This window comes from Phocoena sinus, chromosome 7 (genome assembly GCF_008692025.1).
Source record: "Phocoena sinus isolate mPhoSin1 chromosome 7, mPhoSin1.pri, whole genome shotgun sequence".
Classification (NCBI taxonomy): domain Eukaryota; kingdom Metazoa; phylum Chordata; class Mammalia; order Artiodactyla; family Phocoenidae; genus Phocoena; species Phocoena sinus.
In genome coordinates, this window is record NC_045769.1 from 35203344 (window position 1) to 35222534 (window position 19191).

Below are 19191 nucleotides of genomic sequence, written 5' to 3' on the forward strand. Positions count from 1 at the left end.
AAAACAAAAGTGGGACCAGAAAATTATTTTGCCCTTTGTCCTAATTTAAGGACAAAGGTCTGATTTAAGCCCACTTTAAGAAGTAACAGATTAAAAGGTAAACTAACTGTAAAATTTATCCCTAGCTTTCCGGGATGCCTTCTCTTCTAGTCTTGCTGGTTAGAAGTTGTATAATTAGTTGCAAATGATCTGAAGATTTTACACTCCTAATTTGTGTGTGTCGGGGGAGGGTGGCTTGGGGCAGAGGGGAGGAAGGAGGTGGGGAGGAAGAGAGAGATGGGGAAGATGGTCATAAAGAGAAATCCATGCCTAACACTTAGATGAATACAATCTAATTTGGCATGCAGTCACCAAATGCAGTCTGAAGACATCAATATAATCAAGTGATTTTCATCTAGTAGTCCTAATGCATTTTACAAGTAGATTCCACCCCCTCCTCCCAGAGACCTACAGATTGATAGAGCGCCATGGTCACGGAGTCAATCACCAGTTCACACGCTGGCCACCTGAACCTAATACCTTCTTGCTACCCTGGTTTCTTTCTCTACATAAATTTAGAAACTACAGCGTGATCAACTTAACCTTCCTTCCATTCACAAAGAAAACAAGTTCATCGGACTCTTTAGAATGAGACATTACGCCAGAATAATCGGCTGAATGTTGTGGAGTTGCCCCTAAAGCACCTGCTGTTGTGTCCACCTGAGCCAGGGGCCGGGATGCTCCCATGGGAGGGTGACCAGCAGGACAGAGGGCAGCCCCGAGGGGTGATTCTGGTCTGCTCTCTGTCTGCGTCCCTGCCATCAAATCTTGTTTGCCTGCGCTCTCAGTCGTCTTATTTCCCTACCTCCCTCTGTTACCCCTCACTTTCCTCCTCCCTTAGGCCAATTTGAAAGGTCAATCTCAATCTAGTTCTTACACAATGTACACTTTTCCCTGCCCTGGGGGCGACCCACCGGAATAAAATTTCTTCTTACAGCCAGCAACAAGAACTTTCTTTAATCTGAAATGGAACTAAATCATGTAGATATAATGCGTTCAGGTGTGGTTTTCGGTGTTAATTTTTTTTTTTTTTTTTTTTTTTGCGGTACGCGGGCCTCTCACTGCTGTGGCCTCTCCCGTTGCGGAGCACAGGCTCCGGACGCACAGGCTCAGCGGCCATGGCTCACGGGCCCAGCCGCTCTGCGGCATGTGGGATCTTCCCCGACCGGGGCACGAACCCGCGTCCCCTGCATCGGCAGGCGGACTCTCAACCATTGCGCCACCAGGGTTTTAAATTATCAAACTAATGCTTATTTTTTTAAAATCAAAACCACAAAATTGTATAAAGTAAGAGCGAAAATTCTCCTTCCCAATTTCCACTTTTCAGAGTTAACTGTTACCAGATTCCTCTGTATCCATACAGAATTTTCCCATGCATATATGAAATATATGTACATACATGAATCTAGAAAGTGAAATCAAACTATTCATATTACTTCGAAATTTGCTTTTCTCAAGTTACTTAGGCCCTTTGTGCCTCAACTGCCTCACCTGTGAAATGGAAAAAATAGTAGTATCTCTCTGGGGATTTCTGTGAGGATTCAGTCAGCTAATAGGTGTGCTTAGAACAGCACCTGGCACCTAGTAAGTTCTCAATAAACGTTAACTATTTTTATTATTGTCATAGTTTATTAAACTGTCCTCAGTTTACATTGTTTTCCTTTTTTCACTATTACAAGTAGGCTTTATCTTTGCACATTTGAGCAAGTATATCTGCTGCACAAATTCCGAGAACTAGAATTCCTGGGTTGGAGGGTCTGCATGCTACTAGGTCCAACTAATCTGGCTTCCTAAATGTGCAGTAATACAATGAATTGTGTATGAGATAGTGTCTGTTTCCCCATATCCTTCGCCAGAACTGAGTACCATCCACACTTGGCATTTTTCAAATATCTGGGGGGAATTTCAGTTCATAATTGGCATTTCTTCTGTTATTGTGAGATATTCCATCTTGCTATAGATTTAGTGAATATTTTTATTTATTCTTCTGTCCTCTATTTTCTATTAGGTTTTTTACTTTCTTACTAATTTGAAGAATTTTCTTACATACAAGGGATATTGACCATAATCTGCTGTAAATGTCCAGGTATTTTATGCCGATTTGTTAACTGTCCACTGGAGACATCACATATAGCCCTTTAATTGCGAGTATCCTGCATCTGGGAGGATGGAGTTCCATCCTCACAAGCCTTCCAGATGGCATGTCAGTTGTACCCTCTCTAGGTCATTCCATTGCCCAGGCGCTTCTGAGTGGTACAGATGTGATATGACCATTGGATCCCATATCTCACACTTACCCCACCCTGCTGCAAAGCAGGTGACAGTATTTGCTGTAAATTGTTCTGAGGTGATGTTATGTGGGATCTTAAGAGAGCAGATTTAATACTAAGTAAGCCCTTAGGTAGTGGTGATGGCTGAGGTCCTGGAGGCAGGCACAGCAAACCCTCACCCAAGATATGCGTCTCTTTCTGTTAAAATAAATCACATCTCCTTCCAGGGTAGAAGTGTTCAATGCTGTCAGCTTGCCACCAAGTGGCGAATTGGTCTCCTGGAAGGATGCTGCTAAACTGGGGACTGGCTTTAGTCTGTACTGGGGGCCGTTGGACATTCAGCAGCAGCTACATGGATGCACAGGGCCCACCCCTGCCCCCCTGGCCCTTCCCACATCCATTGTGTCAGCAGTGGAGTGACCAGGGACAGAGGTGGCTAATGTCAAATGCCATTTTGTCTACTTTGCCTCTTTCATGGTGGGTGTTTTCTGCTAGAACTGGAATTCCTGGGTCGAAGGGTATGTACACTGCTGGGTCCAACTAAATCACCTTCCAAAATGTGTGCGGTAGTACAACCGATCAGGTGTGAGATTGTCGCTGCTACACACGAGTCCGTGGGCCACTTGGGCCACTCAGCTTTCCAAACGAAATGGATGACCAGGTGTGCCATCCAAAGCTCTGCCCATCAGGACAATCTGCCCTCACCACCTCTGAGTGGGGCTGTAGTGAAGACACCACCCATACCTGGCTTGTACACACATACTGAGCCCACCCATCTGTGAACCAAGCTGACTTTTCCTTTTCCATTGGTTTGTCCTAAAGGACCTCTGACTCCACCGTGTAGCCACAGGGATGATTTGCGGGAGACGTGCTGATGCAACAGTAGTGGGTAACGGGGTCTGGGTTACCTGCAGCTTGCTTGTTCTTTCAATTCCTTGTGTTTGATTCTGCATGTGCCACTTCCGGCTTACCTTATGGCTTCTGGGCTTAACTGCATTTTAACAAGATCCTCAAGTTATTTGCGTGCATTTTAAAATGAGAGAAGCACTACGTAGTATCAGACAGACAAAAGGATAGGTCAAAGTGATAGTGTCTTCCAGGCAGAGGGCACAGGCAAAGGTTCCAAAGTGAGAAATAGAACAGGAAGTGCTCACGGTAAAAGGGGGTTGTGAGATAATGCTGGAGAGGTAGGCAGGAGCCAGAGCACTGAGGGTACACACGCCACCTTAGGGACTTGGAACAGTATTCTGGTGGGATGAATAGGAAGCCATGGCAGGATTTGAGGCAAGATCATAACATGATCATTTGTGTGTGTGTGTGTGTGTGTGTGTGTGTGTGTGTGTGTCCATACTTGTACACGTAACTTTGGCTTTAATCTGGAGAATGGTTTGGAAGGGAAGCAAAATGAACACAGAGCAAAGATGAGGAGACTGCCGCAATAGTCAAGTTAGAAATAATGATGGCTTGGGACAACAGGGGAACAAAGAGAGTGAGAGGCAGATGTAAGACGTTTCTCTGAGGTGGGATTAACAGGACTTGCGCACCTGGAGAACGGAGCATCTCGGATCACTTCCCCCTTCCCCCCAACCCCGGGCTTCGGCTCAGCGTCTTGTGGATGGCTGCACTGACGAGAAGATCTGTTTGGGACCCATTAAGATGGAGGTGCCTTTGAGACATCCAAGTGGCAGTGACAGGCAAGTTGGGTTTTCAGAGCTGGACTTTGAGTGAGAGAAGCCACAGGAGTGAAAGCACCCGCCAGGGAGAGGGAGTGAGATGAGGACCCACGGCTCCCTGGGAAATCTCAGCATTTATAGACGTGGGCTGGAGGAGGGGTTGGCAAAGGGACAAAAAGAGAGGGGGAGAAAGCAGAAGAAACAGAAAACCTGGGGAAGCCAAGCTGTGAGGATCCTATGAATGTGCCCTCCTTTGATCTGTGTCACCACAGCATCCAGGGTGAGATTTTAAAATGGGTCAGTTCGTGTTACTTCTCTGCTCTGCCTTTCACTCAGATTAAAAGCCCACGTCCTCACAGTGGTCTCAAGGCTCTGCTTGTCTGCCCCTCCCCGGGCCTGTTCCGGGCTCACAAGCGCCATTTCTGTCCACAGAGAGGCAGGCACACTCCCCCGGCGTGAACTTTGCCCCCAGATGCTCTGACGTGCTCTTCCTCCAGGTACCTTCTTGGCTCAGACCCTCACCATCCTCATCCCCAGACCTACCAGCTGCAACCAGCTCCAGGCCTCCCTCACTCTCCGTCACCTTAACCTGCTCTACTTGCATTGTTCCCTCAGCACTCGGCTCCATCGATCACACTCTGTAATTCAATTATATTTGTTATTTTCTGTCTGTCTCCCCTGACTAGATTATAATCTTCACAAGGGCAGGGATCTTTGTTGACTTGGTTTACTGTTATGTCCTAAGTGACTAGAACAGCGCCTGGCACATGGTAGGTGCTCCATAATCATTTGTGATATGAATGAGAAAGTCTGCTCTTTAAAGGGTTTTAATGTAACCATGTGTAACCATAGTAAGAATGACCTTAGTCTTTAGTCCCAGGCCACTGAAGAAGTTTTGCCGTCTTACCTGGCTCTGGGACAAGAGTCAAGAGTTGCAAGTGTGACAGGGAGAAGATATTATACTCTATCTAGTCTCTAGTCCTTTATACATCAGTGCCGATGTTTGGAGTTTTTCAGTGATTCTGTCCTGCTGCTTGGTCCACTTTGAGGTTTCCTGTCACTAAAGGCCACTGGGATATATTTCTTATGAATCTCACAACTTCTCACTCTTTTCCTCGTTTTCTGTTTCTCACATACCATAAAATTCACTCTTTTAAGGTGTGTGTAATTCAGTGGTTTTTAGTATATACACAGGTTGTTCACCCATCATCACTATCCAATTCCAGAACATTGCCATCAGCCTGAAAAGAAACCCTGTACCCATTAGCCATCACCGTCCCATTCCTTTTTCCCCTCAGGGCCTGGCAACCATTAATCTACTTTCTGTCTCTATGAATTTGCCTATTCTGGACATTTCATAGATGGAATCATACTATGAATATGTGGCCTTTTGTGCCTGGCTACTTTCACTCAGATAATGTTGTCAAGGTTCATCCATGTTGTAGCATGTATCAGTATTTCATTCATTGTATGGCTCAATAATATTCCCTTATATGGATAGAACACATGTATCAGTTTATAGGGTTGGGCTGTTTCCAGTTTGGGCTATTATAAATAATGCTATGAACCTTGGTGTACAAGTTTTTGTGTGGACATACGTTTTCAATTCTCTTGGGTATATATGTAAGAGTGGTCATATGATAACTACGTGTTTAACTTTCTGAGGAACTGCCAAAGTGTTTTCCAGAGGACCTGCACCATTTTCATTCTCCCCAGCAATGGATAAACGTTCCAATTGCTCCACATTCTTGCCAGCACTTACTGTTGTCCATCATTTTGATTACAGCTGCCCTAGTGGGTGTGAAATGATATCTCATTGTGGTTTTGATTTGCATTTTCTTCATGACTAATGAGTTTGAGCATCTTTTCATGTGCTTATTGGCCACGTGGATGTCTTTGGAGAAATGTCTATTTAATTCCTTTGCCCATTTAAAAATTGGGTTATTTATCTTTTTATTGTTGAGTTGTAAGAGTTTTAAAATATATTCTGCACAGTAGATCTTTATCAGACATACGATTTGCAAATATTTTCAATACTGTCTCCTGTTCTGTGGTTTGTCTTTTCAATTTCTCATAGTGTCTTTTGAAGCACAAAACTTTTTAGTTTTGATTAAGTTCAATTTATCTGGTTTTTTTCTTTGGTCCTACAGACTCTTTAGACATAGTGCCTAGATCCATTCTGACAAGAAAAAGAGGGTGTTAGCAGATGGGGACAAATGAGAAAATGACAACTTTACAGTTCATACTAATAAAGTTACTTAGAAAACCACCTTTCACTGGACAGTATAATTTCTGTTGGTGAATACAAGCCAACTATGAGTTACATATAAACCATCATCTTCCATTCCATTCAGCTGGATGGATTTAAGGGACAGAATAATAAAGAATACCATTCTAGAGGAAACCAGTTAGCATTTATGCCATTTAAAATATGATTTCTAAACTGCTTAAACATATCTATCAAATTTCAAATGGAACATTTAAAATCAGCATCCTATAAAAGCAATACTCTGTGAAATGATTTCTGAACTGTGAAAATTTGTCTTTCAGACCCATCATCCTAGAGCATTGAGACTGGATAGATTGCTTTGTTGGAAGAGCCACCCCATCTTCGCCAGAGGTTTGTATTTGATTCATATGGGTATACTCCAAGGAACATAGGATCCAGGTTCATCTCTTGGAATCTGGAATAAAAGGACAAGTTTGGATGTTTGCAACTTGGAAAATGTTTGTGATGTGTGACAAATGGCAGACTATAAAATAGGATAAAAACCACCCAGAGGGTGCCCAGGACAACGAGAGGTCTGGCCATGACAGTATGAGAAACGTGGAGGAATCCAGGAGGAGGCCAAGGGTCAGGCGAGGCAGGACAGCTATGAGAGTCATCTCATGCTTGAAGAGGGACAAAGGAAAGGTGGAATCAGCCTCTGTCCTTCTCCAGAGTGAAGCGGCGATTCGTGGGGTTTAGGAAGAGCTATAAGGGGTACCATGAAGAGCCCTCATGACAGGAGGTATAGGACGGGGCTCTCCCCTCAGTATAAGGAATAACTTGTTTACAGTCAGAGGAGTCACTGTCAATGGCATGACCTCCTCCCACAATGAAAAATCCCACTGGAAACGCCCAAGGAGAGCTGAGATGTTTGCTCAGCCGGAGTGGGGCGGGGCGGGAGGGGGGTTGGCTTGCAGGAGGGATTCCTGCTGCTGGGGGTTGGGAAAGGGCCCGTCCTACTTTGTGGTTCAAATGAGGAATGGCACATACTCCCAGTGGTTTGGAAGGAAGTTTAGTCTGTCCTCTAAACTTCCTTCCGAGGAAGTTAGATTGTGGAGGTGGCCCAGATTCTCGGCGTGGTATTCTTGGGTTCAGGGCACAGTTCCTGAACTTTATCCCTGACTAATGTGTCCTGGGAAGGGAACAGAACTAATAAGGAGGAATATACAATTGATGAGTGAAGAAATGAAGAATGAACCTTTCTTTTTTAGTGGTGTAGGACTGAGCCCCACTGCAGGCAGGCTGCTCTCCTGCTCAAATGTCTTCAGGATTCCTGTCACCTCTTCTTCCGTGGAAAACCACCACGGTGGGTTAATGAAACTTAACCACAAGGACAGACTTGCATGAGCAGAACATACCATTTTTGTGAACCTGTCTTCACAGGCCAGTCTAATCTTCTCTGGGGTCAGTGGACTATTGAGCTTCAACGGTCCAAACAGCCCTCTCTCCCGTCGTGCTGCACTTACCGCGTCCTGGATGGCGAAAAACACCGAACACCCCAGGAATATCCCAGACTCTCCCAGACCCTGGAAGGGAAACAAGTCAACTAGATTATGACTCTCTCTTTCTCTCTCTGTATATATATACATATGTATGTGTATTATGTATATGTGCATCTATAGGTACATATGTGCATGTACGGGTACATAAAATATTATTACATGTACAACTTTTTCCTTTAAAAAGCTAATTCACTATTTTAACCCAGTATTCCCATTCTTAGGATTCCAGCCTAAGGAAATGATCCCAAATGGAGAAAGCAGATCTAGGCATTAAGATGATTATTGGCATGAAGATGAAAAATCAGACAACCTGACGGTAATAGTAGTTTGTGTTAGTCTCCACGATTTGGAGTATTTTTTTAAAATTGTATAATGTTGTTAAATTACTTTAAAATTAAAATGTTTTGGGAATTCCCTGGTGGTCCAGTGTTTAGTACTCTGTGTTCCACTGCGGGGGGCACGGGTTCAATCCCTGGTTGGGGAACTGAGATCCTGTAAGCCGCATGGCGGCCAAACAAAAAAAAATGTTTAATAGGGCTTTTTTCCCCTACAATCCTGGCAAAACCCCCAAACAACCAAGAGATGAATGTAGCCCCTCCCTCCTGGCACAGATATCACGTAAACATGCATTTATTCATAGAGCACAGCTTACCTTAGATGAATACAGGGTATTTGAGTTTTGAGACGGAGGCAACAAAGAAACGTGCAACTCCGTGGGGATGTCACAGATGGCAGGGATCTTATATTGGTTTGGGCCCTGAGTGTACAGGACCCCCTGAGGAGAATAATTCAGTTCCTCTATTGTATAAAGTCCCACGCCTTGAATAAATGCACCTTCAATCTGAGGCAAAAAAATAAATAAATAAAAATAAAAATTTCCATATATGAGAAAAGACAGTCAACAGTAACATTTCACCTTCTTGCTGTTAGTCTGAATCTTAAAAATGCAGTTGAAGGGGGTTTTCAGCATGTCTTGGAGTATGTCTCCAAATGTTTACTTACAAGTTCACCTCGAAGCATGTCTGAACATCCTAGTGAACGCTAAGTTCACTCAAAGGACTTGAGTTCGAATCTCAGCCTGGCATTAAAATTGCAGCTCTGGAAGAACCCTCAGGGAGCCTGTAGCCCAAATGCCCTGACTTTTTCTGCCTACAAGGCAGATGAAACGCTCTCTGACTGGTTGGCCACAGACCCCAGCACCCCAGGAAAGACTCTCGGGGCTCCGGAACCTTAGCAGCTCCTCACTCACGAGCCTGCTGGCCTCACATCTCTAGACTCAGTTTCCTCGCTTGTAACATGAAGGGTTCGAACCGTGTGCTTGCCTAGCTTCCTTTACAGGTTTAAAATGCTCCGGTTCTTAGATGTCAGCACGTGGACAAAATTACCTTTCCACACAGACTTCTTTTTTTTTTTTAATTTTTTTTTTGCGGTAGGCGGGCCTCTCACTGTTGTGGCCTCTCCCGTTGCGGAGCACAGGCTCTGGATGCACAGGCTCAGCGGCCATGGCTCATGGGCCCAGCCGCTCCGCAGCATGTGGGATCTTCCCGGACCGGGGCACGAACCCTTGTCCCCTGCATCGGCAGGTGGACTCTCAACCACTGCGCCACCAGGGAAGCCCCACACAGACTTGTGATTTCTGAGTCTCTTCTTCCTTTTTTCCTTCCTGTGGCCATATTTTCTCCACCCATCTCCATCCTCACTTCTATCTATTAGCAGAGATGTTCTTCTCTACCACGATGTTAGAGGAAGCTTCCTGACACTCTGGACTGCTCCCCGGGCCAAGTCCCCTCCCCCTGCTAAGTGAGGTGCCTGTCTTTGGAGGCTTCCACCAGCCCGGCCCTCTTCTGCTCCCTACCTCCAGCCTCACATCCTGCTCCTGGGACATGGGTGAGTGCTGCCACCAGCCTCTCCTCACTGCCAGCCATGAACACAAGGTGTGCAGAATCTTAGCTCTTTCTTTAGGTTGATTTCCTCCACTCTCCTCCCACCCAGAACACCTCTTCCCGATCATTCTTTGACTACCTGGTCCACACCACTTCCTCCCGGAAGCCTGCTTTGACTTCTCCAACCCATACATTCTTCCCATTCTCCAGTCAATGTCCTAATTGGAGAGTCCCTCAGACTATACGCTCCATTGCAAGTAGGGAGCTGAATGGCCCACTGGGGCTGAGGCAGGTAAAGAAAGTGAGTGAAGCTTCCAGAGAGCATGTGACTCTCTAAAGAAGCAGCCAATCAACTTTTCCTCGTGGAAATGTAGCTCCGGTGTTGGCAAATTTTCTGTGTTTCCAAGAGGTGCTAGCCATTTGAAACTTCATGTAAAATATTTGCTTGTGATTTTTCAATCTTGTTAATTATTTCAAATTTAAATTTTAAAATGTCTGTGGGCAAAATAGGCTACCCATCAACAGCTGCTGCTGTAACTCTTTGACGTTTGTGATCTCAACCCAACATTAAACTCCCTGAAGCCAGAGCCCATCATCTCCCCAGGATTCAGCACTAAGCACTGCATTCTACTTCCAGCCCACAGGTATGGGGCTCACTTTTCACCTCTAGGCTTAGTCCTGCTCATTCAAGCTCCCCAGTCACAGACTGTATGTTTCTTCAAAATCTACCTGAAACACCTTTGTCCCCTTCCCTTTTTTAAACACTAAGAGATTTGAGTTCCGTGGCTGTCCTGAATGGAAAGATTCTGAATAAAGGGATAGAATAAGAAGACGATGAACAAGCCAACGGGATGTGTTCCTGGCAGATCCCCCAGAAGTTTTGACTTTTACAAATAGGGAGTCAGGAAAGTCAGTTCCACATACCTGGCCTACGTCAAGGGCCGGATTTATACTGCAGCCAACATCCATGACAATGTCTGTTCTGATGTTCTAGTAATTAAAAAAAAAAGTAAAGACGTTTAGTTTAATGAATACAACTTGGGGAGACAAAGTCGAGAAGCAGTTCCTGTCAGGATGGCATTGGAAAAGAACCTATCTTTGGGCCACATTATATTTCAGGAGAAAGAAGCAACAAAGTTTATTATGTGTAACTTTCAAAGTTATATAAATACTCAACCAGCTTAATCAGTGATTTTTTTTTTCTTGGAAAAAATAGGAGAGAAAAATATTTACTTGACTTTGATTCCAGCTGAGTGATGTAACATATTCAGTTTAATCCACTACAACAAATAGAACATATGCCACAGAAAACAGGAAATGTCTATGGCCCTCCTGATCCTTGTTGCAAAACTCTGTGGCTACCACACAACCCCACATTCAGAGTCCAGCTGGCTGGGTGATAGTTACTGAATCAAGAGCTCAGGGCACATCAGCAAAAAATCTGTTACATGCTATTTTACATTTTTCATTTTTAGAGCAAAGCAGAGATTAAATCTAACATTACCACCTTGGTGACCAAAAGTTCTCTGATAACCTACAAATGAGGAGAAGGACAGCAGGCCCAGCCAGGCTGGTGGTGACACCTTTGCTCCCCAGCAGGTCTGTACCTTCTTTTCTGTGACATATGGTCTTTGTCATGACAGATTCTACTTATAATTATGAATGCAACAAAGGAAACCCAAGAATTTCCTTATTTGATCTGGGACTTTCATCTAGCATTTTTCTTAAGTAAATTAGATAGTGATCTAGAATGTTTTACTATGATAAAACTTCAGGTACCCACCCCTCTTGTTTAAAGACACAGTGAAATGTAAATTTCTCTTCCACACCAGTTAGCAAGGCTGGTGGCCTCTTCTAGGAGACCAGTGGCCTCAACTGGAGGCGAGCAGGGATGCTCTCAATTCTGCAGTGCTAGTGAAGGTTTTGCTTTCAAGGCTGTGGACTTACTGCTGTCTGCACTGTCATTTGACAGGGCTGCTCTAGGCTGTGGCAGCCAGACTCCACGATGGCCCTCGATGGCCCCCACCTCCCCGTATTCACGTCCTCACGCGGCCCGCTCCCGCACTCTACCAGGGGTGGCTTGTGTGGTCAGTAGGATATGGCAGGAGTAATAGTTCATCACTCCGAGACTAGGCTGACTCTGGCTTCTGTCTTGGGTTTTATCTTAATCACCCATACTCTCTCTCTCTCCTTTTCCTTTGGACCAATCCCTCACGGGGAACCAGCTTTCACGTCCTGAGGACACTGAAACATCCTATGGAGAGGTCCATGTGGTGAGGAACGGAGACCTCTGGCCAACAGCCAGTGAGAAACTGAAGCTTCCTGCCAACAACCACGCAATGCAGCTTGGAATCGGATTCTCCAGCTGCCACTGAGCCTTGAGATGACTGCAACCCTTGGCGGTAGTCAACAGCTTGGCGGTAACCTCATGAGGAAACCCAAGCCAGAATCACCCCAATAAGCCACTCCCAGGTTCCTGACCCTCAGAAATGGTATCAGCTGATAAATGTCTGTTAAAGCAAGTCCATCAATATGAAGAGAATTTCTGAAAAACAGGCCACAGGGAGGTCCCTTAGTGGGATGTCACATTATGGCCTTTTGCCTTGGGGTGATACCTAACCTGAGCCTCAGATCTAGCTTTTATGAAGACATCTGATAAGGCTGTCTCATGCATCTCTTAGGATTGTTCAGTTAGGCTTCCCTGGTGGCGCAGTGGTTAAGAATCCACCTGCCAATGCAGAGGACACGGGTTTGAGCCCTGGTCCAGGAACATCTCACATGCTGCCAAGCAACTAAGCCCGTGCACCATAACTACTGAGCCTGTGCTCTAGAGCCCGCGAGCCACAACTACTGAGGCCGCATGCCACAACTACTGAAGCCCTTGCACCTAGAGCCCATGCTCCACAACAGGAGAAGTCTCTGCCATGAGAAGGCTGCGCACTGCAATGAAAGAGTAGCCCCCGCTCGCTGCAACTAGAGAAAGCCCGTGCACAGCAACAAAGACCCAACGCAGCCAAAAATAAATAAATAAATTTATGTAAAAAAAAGATTGTTCAATAAATTATAAGAGCACACCTTAACATTTAATACCAAGGCTAATTATTACCCTGTTCTTAGATCTTAACAAGACCAAGGCATATGCAAGACACAAGGAAACCCAAATGATTACGTTTTCACCAACATTTTCTTCGAGGGAGGGGGGATGTAGAAATCAGTTAGCATCAGAGGACTTTCTACTGAACTCCCTAACACAGGACAGCTACTGTAGCATGAAAAGCATGCTTAGAGAGATCATTGTCTTGCCCCAGTCCAAGTTTCCCCAAAAGTAATCTGGTTTGAATCAGAATCCTGACAAGCTAGATACTTGAATGGGCAGATTCAATAAAGGTGTAGGTTCAATAAGGGTGTATATAATTTCAAAGATTAGGCTGACTACAGTTTAAAAACATACAGGCTGGAGACATATTAAATGAAAACATATCTGATCATAATCCAAGATGTAGTCACAAAGGATGTTTGGAAATATCAAGAACTAGAGCTTGCCTCTGGGTAGCTTTTGGGCAGATCATCACATGACAGTTGTGAGGGTATCACAGTCCCACTTAATCCATCGATGATCATTTATTGTTATTGATAGTGGCAAGGGGCTTCATTTACCCTCAAAGGCCCAGCTACAAGAGGAGAAACTCTGAGTCCTTGAAGCAGGAGTGTGTGTGTGTGTGTGTGTGTGTGTGTGTGTGTGTGTGTGAGAATCTGTGTGAGCATCTCCTCATAGCATTTCTTTTTTTTTTTTTTTTGGCGGTACACGGGCCTCTCACTGTTGTGGCCTCCCGTTGTGGAGCACAGCCTCTGGATGCACAGGCTCAGTGGCCGTGGCTCATGGGCCCAGCTGCTCCGCGGTATGTGGGATCTTTCCGGACCGGGGCACGAACCCGTGTCCCCTGCATCAGCAGGCAGACTCTCAACCACTGCACCACCAGGGAAGTCCCATAGCATTTCTTAAAAGCATAAGGATGCTCTTAAACTATCTAAAAAGCAGGACCTAGGTGGACAAAAGATATCAAAAGCTGGCCACTAGCTCCCCTGGGCTGGCCCTTGGTGCTTGTTAGCAGATTGTGAATGCTTATGAAATCATTCAAGAACGCCATATGGGGCTTCCCAGGTGGTGCAGGGGTTGAGAATCTGCCTGCTAATGCAGGGGACACAGGTTCGAGCCCTGGTCTGGGAGGATCCCACATGCCGCGGAGCAACTGAGCCCATGAGCCACAACTACTGAGCCTGCGCGTCTGCAGCCTGTGCTCCGCAACAAGAGAGACTGCGATAGTGAGAGGCCCGTGCACAGCGATGAAGAGTGGCCCCCGCTTGCCACAACTAGAGAAAGCCCTCTCACAGAAACGAAAACCCAACACAGCAAAAATAAATAAATAAATTAATAAACTCCTACCCCCAACATCTTCTTAAAAAAAAAAAAAAAAAAAAAGAATGTCATATGATGGCATTTCATGCACGAGGAAGCCCCCTGTAGGCTGTTTCTACATCGAAGCCCCCTGTAGGCTGTTTCTTCCTTGAAGCCCCCTGTAGGCTGTGTTTCTTCCTTGAAGTGATTTTTTTTCCTGATTCCATTTGAAAGAGCAGGGGAAATAAAGAAGAGAGGCTGCCAGTTGTTTTCCACATAAAACACCGAGGCGATTGCTGAGCTTCTATTTTCCTTGGTAAAACAGACAAATTATCCCTAGGCCGATTACATGGTGCCTCTCTGGTGCTCAGACAGATGGAATATGTGGAAAATAGATGTATCTAGAGTTCAACTTGAAGACCTTCCCAATTGGTACTGACCTTATGAGCACCTGTCAGACAGTCTATCTCAACCTCAGAACAGGCAGCTCCATAAACAAAGTATTCGAAAGGACGGCCTTCGCCTGTCTCCCAGTTCATGTTCGACTCATAACCCCTGGAGGAAATAGAATTCTTGAGGAGCGTTGTTAAGTGATCAAGTCCCCTAATTGCAGACCACGATGATTAAACAGACCCGTTGAGAGCTGTGCTCAATTTGTATGCACAGCAAACCAGAGGAGTGCACATGTACAATGGTGTGTAGTACATAATACATGCAATAAGTCTGCTGAATAAATAAATATTTACTTCTTTCTTATTAAACTTGCTTTCCCTGATAAAAACATGAAACCACTCCCTACCACTGACTCCTTATGCTTGGAAGTTAACTGCTGACTGTATGGATATTCATCCTATTGCTTTTGGCTAATATTGGGTCATGTAATCCTATCGTCATTAGATGTGGGGGATTCCACCCGGATTTTACACCAAACACTACATCAAAGGTGCACGCTTGGCAGTTCACCCATCTGCTGGCTCTAGGATTCAGCCTTCTGTGCGAGGGATCAGGCCCCTTGGCTCTCATTCTGTGCCACTACTCTGGTCGCTCCATCAGGCACCATGGCCTGCTCTGTTCCTAACTGTTCTTTAAGAACACCAAACGAATGCCATGGTAGAAGAGAAGCATAGGCCAGCAGCTTGCCAGTACTTTCTACCCTTCTCTCCTCTGCTCCGCCCAGTCTGGAGGGGCTTATTCCTGAGAGCCAATTCCTGATAGCCTGGGACTCCCATGACAAGTGACAAAGAGACAAAATCAGGTATGACTCTCTATATCACTCTATTCTCTGATGGCTTCCACTCTCCATTAAAATAACTCGATAAATTGATAGATTCTTTTCCAAAGTGTCTGAGTTCTAGTTGTGCCACATCTTGACAACACACAGTTATTGTCAAATTCTTATATTTTGCCAATCTAGAAGGTGTGAGATGGTATTTATCTTATTATGGGTTTAATTTGCATCCCTTTTCCTTCATTTCCTAACTTAAGGGACACACTGAGTTTTCAACAAAAGGTCAACCACTGTTGTGGGTTCTAAGCACTAACCCCCAGGTTAGTACTTCCCAGTATGATCTGAATCATCGATTCAGCTGTATTTTATTTCTGTGTCTATTTTTTCCCAGGCTTTCTGGAAATTTGGATTAAGTAGCACCTAATTGTTCTTTATAACAGTGGGTTAACACAAGGTACAAAATCATTTTTTGCCAAAATGGCAAACAGAAATGAAACTTCCCCTCAAGATACCGCTGCCATTTTCCATAGCATGCGATTGAAAGGACGATTTACCTGAAGTATCCAGTAGCTGAAAGACTAATGCTTTCATCAAAAGCAGCCTGTGCCTGGGAAAGAAGAATACAACGTGATGCGATAAAGATGTTTAAAGTAAGAATCACTCGAGACTTCAATATTAATTTTACTCTGTGTTAAATAAAGTGATCAGTGGTAATAACTAGGAAGGACCAAGTTTAATTTATTCCTTTCAGCATTTTCCATCTCTATAGGCATTTATGGTTCACTGCTTGTAGGAATAGCATTTGTTCAATGCATATCATCATAATAAATGACTCCCATGGTGTGTTACACTTATAGATTGGACTATTGGGGGCAACACATGTTCTGCTTATGAAGAATTTCACTCAGTCACCTGGAAAGACTTAGCCTATTAACACAGAACATTTCAGGAAAAAATGGGTGGTCAGACATTTAATTTTAATATCATGTATCCATAACAGACTTAGGAGAGGGGTACAATCTTACTAAATTGTACCATGTACACCAAAAGGCTTCTCCTGACTCTGCAGTGTACACAGCTGACTAAGATGCAAAATGATGCCCCCAAGTCTGAGAAAGAAAAATGTGAGAAGTGCAACCATTACAGAGGAAAGTGGGCTGAATGACAGCATTTTTTGATGGTGGAGGACTGACTCTCTTGCACTGCATCTCTCTCCATCCTTCTCCAACCAGACTCTCCCAGGAAGCACTGGGCAAAGGGCAGAAATAAATATGCCCAGAAAGGATTGAGAGCTCCTATAAATATGAATTATAGAATGAATCCTAACTCTATGGAATAGCAGGAACCATTTCTAAGTAAGACTCTCCAATGTTATTTCCTCCACACCAGTGCTTTAATATGACTTGACATCCTAGAACTGTCAGCCTTCAGTGGGTATCCATTCCACACCACCTGGTACTTTAGAACCTGTTACTCTGAAAAGTTTCCTAGTTGACTTTAGAATGTGTGTCTTCTCATCCAATTAGATTTTAGGTAGATGAAAGGAAGCAGTTGAATATTTCCATTCCATTTAGTACCTACTACTTGCTGAATATATACCCAAATGGCTTGGTTTCCTCTGTCTAAAGAGCGCTTATATGATTTTTACTTTTATAAAAGGATTCTAGCGTTATCTTCCAATTTTAGGAACAGGGGAACCCCCCAAAAAAGAACAAATAGATGGACTGCTATTATCTAGAAAATACCTAGATTCCTTAGGAAGAAACATTAATTAATTCTTGATTAAAACAAGAGTTCTGGACACAAGAACCATCTTTTCTCTAATAGAGAATTGTCCCAGATGTAGGAGTTCCTCCGTCATGCTGTGATAATATCTCCACATGCCGAGAGCCAAAGGCTTCTATTGATCATGATGTAACTGCAGTACCTTTTAATGTGCCCTTTCTACTGGTATCTGAGTCACACGTCTCACTCTCCTCTCTCCTTTTTTTTCCTAACATACAACACAAAGTAACAGTGGTTCTCACCCAGTCCTTCCAAGTGCCTCCAGGATTCTTGCTGATGATGGGTTCAAGGCGTTTTAGAAGAGTTTGACAAGCGTCCTAGGGATTATTTTTTAGTTAAAATTATGACCATAATGTCACAAGAACAACAATTTCAAAAACACACTATTATGTGCTGTTATATAGGCTTATTTAAGAGGAGAAGGAAGACACCAACCCCGTAAGAGGTGGGGTGAAAGGTCTCATGGGGTTGGGGGTGAAGCATGAACTGGTCTTAAAGACAGACCGCCTGGGATGGGGGCCGTGTAAGCCCTGCTAAGCGGTCAGGACTTAACAGAAAAGCTGTTGATAAACCACCGGTCACTGTTTTTAAGCACAGCACGGTCAGATTTATTTTGTGGGAAAGCTTTCCCTGGCTGCAGGAAGCCAGAGTGAAAGGCAATGAAACTGGGGTGGACAGACAGAGGCTCGCGATGGCCCTGACAAGAGGCGCGAGTTTGAACCAAAGCAGCCGTGGTACTGCAACCTGGAACTGGAAAGAGACATTTCTGAGTAGAACTGATAAGGCTTGGGGACCAGTGAGCTTTCAGGAGTGAGGGAGAAAGGAGGTGGCATCTCCCGCTCAGGAGAGTGGCCAGTCCTGACACTGACTGAGCCCCCGACTGGGGGAAGGCGCAGTTTTCCCCAAGAGGGTGTGGGAAGGAGACAAGAGCTGGGTTGATTTGCAACATCTTCTGAGCTCCAGCCTTGACGGGGTTCATGATTTGGGTGCCACTGCAACGATTTTTACCTTTACTGCCAACCCATTGAGATCGGCCACCACGGAGCCTCCAGAGATGTTTGCATTAGGGACGGTTTCTGTGCTTGTTCCCCGAAGGTGGATGTTGGACAATGGCATCCTTAATTCACGACTGGCCACCTGGATTTTGGAAGAGATCTTCTTTCACTTTTCTTTGGTTAGTCATAGACCCGTGCACTTAGCATACGATAGCATGTGTGTGGAACACCCCCGTGCCCAACTGGAACAAGTGGCAGGACCACGAATTCTTCTAGCCACAAGAAGTTCCTCTTGTCTAAGACCCTGTAGCTAGTCTGGCGCCCCAGCCCTGAGCACACTCTCTTGTTCTTTGACTTTCTTTTGTGCAATAGCACCGGGAAGAGGAGGTGAGGCCCCAAGCCAAGGCAGGAAGAAATGTTTCATGTTTTCATCATCATGAAATCAGCACCTTCAAGGCCCCTCCTACCTCTGCACTCTGCAAAATTTTAGCAAATCAGACTTCATCAGAGAGGAGATGCCTTATGCACATTTCTGGAGATGCTCCAGGAAGAGAGCATTTCTGAGAAAGGACAATGGCTTTGTTAAAGCAGCTGCACCAACCGGAGATCCCCGAAGTACATGGTGCCAGTGCCACTGGCCAACATAAGGACTTAGCTGGCTGCTAGGTTCTTCCTTTGTGTTTAATGATGGGGCAAAATCATACTACTCATCTCAGCTGGTTCCACATTCTCTTTCCTGCTAGCAGTATGGCTTAGTTGAGTTTGTCCACAATTACTACAGGGGCATAAGGCATACAGAGCCCTCCCCATCACTGGCTTTCAGAAGACTGCCTACACAAAGTGCATAGGCTTAGAACAGAAAGGTTTCTGGCAGCCCAATAAGGAAAACACAGAAGTCTCACCCCAGAAAGGGGAACAGGTATGACCACACAATTCTCAAGCGAGTGATAACATGAAATAAAACATATATTCAGCACCTCTATGATCAGAAAAGTGCAAATTTAAGCAATAATGAGATACTTTCCTCTATTAAATTATCTAAGTTTTTTTTTAAACAATCCATAATGTACAATGTTGGGTAGTGGTGAAATGTGATGGATACTTTCTGGAAAACAATTTGGTAACGTGGCAAGTGACTTAAGATATATTCT

At 44.6% G+C, this 19191-nt stretch overlaps 1 protein-coding gene across 4 annotated transcripts in view; it reads right to left on the reverse strand.

Moving 5' to 3' along the window:
• Nucleotides 1-5147: 5147 nt before the first annotated feature.
• Nucleotides 5148-19191, reverse strand: part of LOC116757111 (aldehyde oxidase 1) — a 70909-nt gene continuing 56865 nt past the window's right edge. Inside the window, exons 28-35 of one of the 4 annotated variants that reach the window (XM_032638458.1) lie at nt 18054-18182; nt 17288-17362; nt 15815-15867; nt 14473-14587; nt 10561-10626; nt 8406-8594; nt 7610-7777; nt 5148-6666 (exon numbers count right to left, since the gene is read on the reverse strand). In XM_032638458.1, coding sequence (XP_032494349.1) covers nt 6616-6666; nt 7610-7777; nt 8406-8594; nt 10561-10626; nt 14473-14587; nt 15815-15867; nt 17288-17362; nt 18054-18182 — 846 coding nt within the window. In that variant the 3' untranslated portion in view covers nt 5148-6615. Of the gene's footprint in view, nt 6667-7609; nt 7778-8405; nt 8595-10560; nt 10627-14472; nt 14588-15814; nt 15868-17287; nt 17363-18053; nt 18183-19191 lie in introns of those variants that run through there. The other 3 variants (XM_032638460.1, XM_032638459.1, XM_032638461.1) reach the window with 3 other exon arrangements.